General features: G+C 50.1%; 1 protein-coding gene across 1 annotated transcript in view; it reads right to left on the reverse strand.

The window, feature by feature from the left end:
• Positions 1-4,495: 4,495 nt before the first annotated feature.
• Positions 4,496-6,274, reverse strand: part of RUNX1 (runt-related transcription factor 1) — a 100,194-nt gene continuing 98,415 nt past the window's right edge. Inside the window, exons 8-9 of the mRNA XM_014535203.1 lie at positions 5,363-5,474; positions 4,496-4,639 (exon numbers count right to left, since the gene is read on the reverse strand). Of these exons, the coding sequence (XP_014390689.1) occupies positions 4,496-4,639; positions 5,363-5,474 (256 nt within the window). The remainder of the gene's footprint in view (positions 4,640-5,362; positions 5,475-6,274) is intronic.

Consider the following 6,274-nt stretch of genomic DNA (forward strand, 5'->3'; position numbering starts at 1 on the left):
GGCCAGGGAGGGCGGGCGGGAAGTTTGGCTTCCTCCATCACTGGGGCAACCAAGCCTCCTGCTTGCTTCAGCTCGGTGGCTGCCAGCCGCCATCTTGGTTGGGTTAATTTGCATATAGTCTCTCTGATTGGCTGGTAGGCGTGGCTTGGGGCATAGCGAAGGTACGGTCAATTTGCATGTTTGTCTTTTATTAGTGTAGATATGTGGATGCATAAACATGCACCAATCACAACTTGTGATTTAGCTTGATGAGCTGGAACCCAGAGGTACAGCATTATCAGCGCCCAAGAAGCCCCTCGTGCCTCCTCCCCATCACTGTGCCCTCCGTCCCTCCTCGAGGTAATCACTATCCAGGCCTTTAAAAACTCAGATCCGTGTTTTCCTGTTTGGAACTCTGCACATGGACTCATACAGTATGTGTGTTTTGTTTGTTTGTTTAGCTTCTTAACCTTACGTTTGTGAGAAAGATCTGTTGCTGAAGCAGTCCTTTATGAATTTTCATTACTGCATAGTATCCTATTGTATAACTAGACCACAATTTATACTATTCTAATTGATTGATTGATTATTGAATGGTTAACCCATTCAATGAATTCTTGGAAAAAACCCAACTTGACCTGATGTTTTATCTTTTTTTTATATTGATGGATTCAGTTTGATGATATTTTATTCTCTCTTTGATCTCTGTGCTTATGACTGTGATTGGTTTGTTTTTCTTCTTTGCCATGTTCTTTTCAGGTTTTGGTATCAAGGTTATGCTGGCTTCTTTTATCCTCCATGTGTACTTTTACTTTAAAAAATCTGTATTTCAGCCTGGCTATTTTTTTTGACCTATCTCTTAATTCATGAATCCTCTCTTTAGCTGTCTCTCATTTACTGTTACATTTATTAATTAAGTTCTTTTTTTTTTATTGTCTACAGTTTTACATATGTCTCCTTTTTCCCCAATTGACACCCCCCATATTAGTTAAGTTCTTAATTCCAGTCCAAGCATTTTTAAATCATAGCATTTTCTTTTTTCTTTCTATGCTTTCATGTTGTCCACTGAGGGTCTGCATATAGCCATATACATTTATTAATTAGATGTAGTTCAAGTCCATCGCTGATAACGTCTGTGGGACTGTCCCTTTATCTGTGTTTCCTGTTGGTTGTCAGTTATTTGTTCATGCCTTTTGGAGCCTCAGGGAGTTTGGGCTGAACACGGAGGATTGTGTGTAAACGTAGTTGCGATCCCTGGATGCTTTGGGAGGCAGTAGACGTTAGAGTCATTTACCTTAATCCACGCAGGTATCAAGGCATCAGTGTCTGGGCCTCCGGATTTGTGAGGCTGCAATCCCAAGGGCAGCTCTTTGCACACCTCAGCTGAAATTCTGGGCCACCTGTCGGCGCCTCTCTCACCTCTCTTCCTTAAAGGGCCCTTCACCCTGACTTTTGTCCCTGTACTTTTAAGACTAACAGAAGTAGTTTAGCTTCTCAGAATTCTCGAGAAACGAAAACTACCTGGAGGGGAAAAGCAGAATCAGTGCCAATGCCAGACTCCCCCCCCTTCTCACGTCTTTTCCTTTTCCCTTTCTTTCTAGGACATTGGCTTCTTCGGTGTCTGCTGCCTTGGTTTGATAGGTCTTCAAACACACACACACATATGGACACATGCACACACACACATGCACACACGCACACACTCATGCACATGCGCGCACGCACACACACACACACACATGCACACGCACGTGCGCGCTTTGACGATTCCTTAGTTGTTCCCTGTCGGGGTGGGTGTTGGCTGTATTACACAGCTCCACTGCAGGCAGAGATCTTTGAAAATCTGCTTTTCACATTCCAAATGCATGGCTCCTTCTAACGCCAGGCTGGCGGCCGGACACGCTTCCGAGAACCAGTCTGGAGAAGCCCAAGTTGTGTTTCTGATTTCAGAAAGCACATCCGCTTGAACTCAAAGCTTCGGGCACTTTACTTCTTCATCCCCAGGCTCACACGCCCTTTCTTGTTCCGCAGTCACCTCCGCCTGCGCAAGGCGTGCGGAAGCGGCCCACAGTCCGGATCTGCGCTCAGGGCGACTCGGCAGGTGTTCCCCAGAACCCACAGGGGAGCCTGTGGACACCCTGCCTGTTGAGCCACGCGCCCAGGCCCCAGGCTGTCCGTGACTTTGGAGTCGCTCTTTGTGCTTCGAGCTCTGGCAGCACCCGGGGAAGGCTGTCTGTGGGCGCTGACTTTCCCCCTGACTTTCTGATGGTTTCCTTTGTCAACATGACCAACTAGTTGTGACTCAGAGTCATGGCATCTTCAGAATGACACACGCAGAGGCTCAGACCCGCACCCTTTTAAATGCAGCCTCATTAAAGGGAGGTGCTGAGCCTTGCAAATGCTGGGAATAGCGCCGAGTCCTCCACTCAAGGCGTTTAGCACACACGGCAGGACTCATTGCTAAGACAGCACGGGAGCTGCCTAAGGGGCCATTCTAAAAGAACTGCCGTTTCCACTCGCAATGACACATCTGATAAGGGCTGATATGGGAAACTTATAAAGAACTTATAAAGCTCAACATCAAAAAAACAAACAGTCCAGTTAAAAAATGGGCAAAGGACCTGAACAGACACTTCTCTAAAGAGGACACACAGATGGCCAATAGACACATGAAAAGATGCTCAATCACCAGAGAGATGCAAATAAAAACCACCATGAAATATCTCCTCACACCTGTCAGAATGGCCATCATCAACAAATCAACAAACAGCAAGTGTTAGTGAGCACGTGGAGATAAGGGGGCCCTCGTGCACTGCTGGTGGGAATGCAGACTGGGGCAGCCACTGTGGAAGACGGCATGGAGTTTCCTCAAGAAATTAAAACTGGAGCTGTCTTACGAGCCAGTGATTCCACTTCTGGGAATATATCTGAAGAAACAAGAAACACTAATTTGAAAGAATATATGCCCCTCCCACCCCCTATGTTCATTGCAGCCTTATTTACAACAGCCCAGGTGCCCATCGGTAGATGAGTGGATAAAAAAGCTGTGGTACATTTACACAATGGCATACTATTGGGCCATAAAAAAAAAATCTTACCTTTTGTGACAGCATGGATGGGTCTGGCAAACATTATGCTGAGTGAAATAAGCCAGTCAGAGACAGACAAGTGCCATATGATGTCACATATATGTGGAATCTAACGAACAAAATAAAGCGACAACACAACAAAAAGAAACAGACTCATAGAGAACAGGCTGGCCGCTGTCAGAGGGAAGGGGCTTGGGGAGCTGGGTGAAAAAGGTGAAAGGATGAAGCCAAAAACCTCCCCAAACTCACAGACACAGACAACAGCGGGGTGGTTCCCAGGGGGCAAGGTGGGGGGGAGGGAGAGGAGGTGCCGAGGGGAGAAACGGTGATGGAAGGTGACTTGACTTGGGGTGGTGAACACACCGTACAATGCACAATGATGTATTACTAGAGAATTGTACACCTGAAACCTATATAATTTTATTAACTAATGTCACTTCAATAAATTCAATAAAAATTATAAAAGAAATAAATGGTAAAGTACAGTATGTCTTACAGTGACAAGCCCAAGAGCCGAGAATGACTTTGATCTTTAAGGGGCTCATGAACAGGGCAGAGCACCTGCAGAGCTCTATTCCCATATTCAAATGTCGGGAGGGACCCAGCGGCGCTCAGGCCTGCGGGCGTTGGCCCTCTACCCCAGGGAGGCCGGGAGGAGGCTAATTCCATCCAACTCTTTACAAACTTTTTACGGCGCGAAGCCAGCGTTCTTCCCTCTCTGGTAACCAGCGAACTGGAGTCTTGCTCAAGCCTTGCTTTTCCAGCGGGGCCTGAACCCATCATTACAGACACGATTTGTGAAGAAAGAAAGACAGTGGAACCCAAAGAAAGAGTGTTTTGCTCCTGAATGAAACCTGTGGCTGCTGCCGCCTCATGTTACCTTGGTGAAGGGGGATCCACCTGTCTCCTCCCGCTCCCTGCCACCCCAGGCCTGTACCTCTTCTTTTTAAAAAAATATATTTTCTTGATGTCAGAGAGAAAGGGAGAGAGAGAGAGATAGAAACATCAATGATGAGAGAACCATTGATTGGCTGCCTCCTGCACGCCCCACATTGGGGATTGAGCCTGCAACCTGGGTGTGTGCCCTGACGGGGAATTGAACCTTGACCTCCTGGTTCATAGGTCAATGCTCAACCACTGCGCCACGCGGCCGGGCTTGTGCCCCTTCTTCATAGTGACCGGTAACCCTCCAGAGTCATCGGTGGGCAGCCTGCTTGTCTGCTCTGTCCCGGGAGCTGCTAGAGGCTCACAGACAGCGCAGGGACGTGGTCAGGGCTGTGGTAAGAGACGTTCAAAGGAGATGCATAACTGTGCGACCTGCACCCCCATGGACTCTGTCCCTCTCAACAGCACGTGGGTGTTTGTCCCTCCTCTGACCCTAAGGGGCCAGGTCATGGGAAGAAGTAGCCTTCATGGTGCATGAAGGCTCACAGGCCAGGAATGCAGGTCTGTGGTGGTTCCAGCAGCTGCCCCTCACTCTTCCTCCCCGCTTCCATGGCGACCACAGGCATCGCTTGTCCTGTGACAGGTCTGTCCACAGAGTCCAAGGAGATCTCGCACCAGCGTGAAGTCTATTGAGCCAAAAGTGAGTTTGACCTCATTAGCCGCCTACTTGCACCGAGTCCGAGGAATGATAAGTGAAGTGGCATGTACTCAGCGCCTGAGCTCAGAAACAGCACAAACCTGCAGCGCAGCATCTCCTGTGTCCCTCCCACGCTCACCCAGTGTGACCACGTCTCCTGAACGCTGTGTTCACCATTCACCCAATTTTCTTCTAACCCCACGTGGGCCCTCAGCAAGGTGAGTGGGAGACTTGGGCACAGAGACACACGGGGCGGGGGCGCCTTGATGGAGGCAGGGCCTGGAGTGATGTGTCTGTGAGTGAGGACCACCGAGGACGGGAGGGGGAGGTGGGAGGAGGGGGGAGGGTGAGAACCGAAGACCTGGGCAGGGGGAGCACTGAGGATGGGGGGGTATCACTGAAGACCTGGGGGGGAGCCCCAAGGATGGGGGGAAGAGCAGAAGCAGAGAGGTCGGGACAGATCCTCCGTCAGAGCCTCCAGATGGAGCCGTCCTTGCCAACACCATGAACTGGAACTCTGGCCTCCAGACAGAGAATGTCTTTCTGTTGTGTTAAGCCCCCAGCGTGTGGTGCTGTCAGGGCAGCTGCGGGACACTGCGTGGTGCCAGCTAATTGTGGGTCAGCCTCCTCGGTCAGGAGGAGAGGACGCGGCCTGGTCACGGCCTGTCTGGTGAAAGGCGGCGTTTGGCGGGAGACGCCCCAGCTCGCTCACGTGCAGGACCCTCTCGGGGTCACTGAGGCGAGGATGCCGGCGCCCACTCTGGGATTTCCAGTAACACAGGACCCTGCTCTGCATGCGCAAGACTTTCATCCTCAGGTGCTGCCTCAGGGACACGGGAGCAGAGGGGACGGGAGGGGTGCAGATGTGGTTCCTGAGGCTGGGTCTGCCCACACCCGCCTCTGCCAGTGGTGGTGAAGTGAGCACATTCCCGCATCTCCTCCCCTCTCAGCAGACAGGCTGAGAGCCGAGAGCCGGTTCCTGTGGGTCAGGGAGGAGGCACCGCCATCCCTGGGAAGCCCCAGGGCTGGGCGAGGCGAAACTGAGGATAACGGAATGGACTCTGGACTTTAATGAACGATAAGGGGTTGGTATTGGCTCATTCATTGTTGCAAAGGCACCTCCTGATGTTTGAAATATCAATGATAGGGATGTGAGTGCTGGGGGTACAAGTGCTGGGCTGCATGTGCTGGGGTATGAGTGCTGGGGTGCACATGCTGGGGTGCACGTGCCGGGGTATGAGTGCTGGGGTGCATGTGCTGGAGTATGAGTGCTGGGGTGCATGTGCTGGGGTGCATATGATGCCAGGGGATGGTGACTGTCCAGACTATTTTCTAAATTTCCCTGTAAGTCTAAAACTTCTAAAAAATAAAGTTTATGGCCTGGATGGCGTGGCTCAGTGGTTGAGTGTCAACTTGTGAACCAGGTCAAGGTTTAATTCTGGTGAAGGCACATGCTGGGGTTGTAGGCTTAATCCCCAGAAGGGGATGTGGAGGAGGCAGCTAGTCAATGATTCTCTCATCATTGATGTTTCCCTCTCTCTCCCTCTCCGTTCCTCTCTGAAATCAATAATAATAATAATAATTATATATGTGTGTGTGTGTATATATATATATATATATATAT

Source organism: Myotis brandtii, unplaced genomic scaffold (genome assembly GCF_000412655.1).
Source record: "Myotis brandtii unplaced genomic scaffold, ASM41265v1 scaffold139, whole genome shotgun sequence".
Classification (NCBI taxonomy): domain Eukaryota; kingdom Metazoa; phylum Chordata; class Mammalia; order Chiroptera; family Vespertilionidae; genus Myotis; species Myotis brandtii.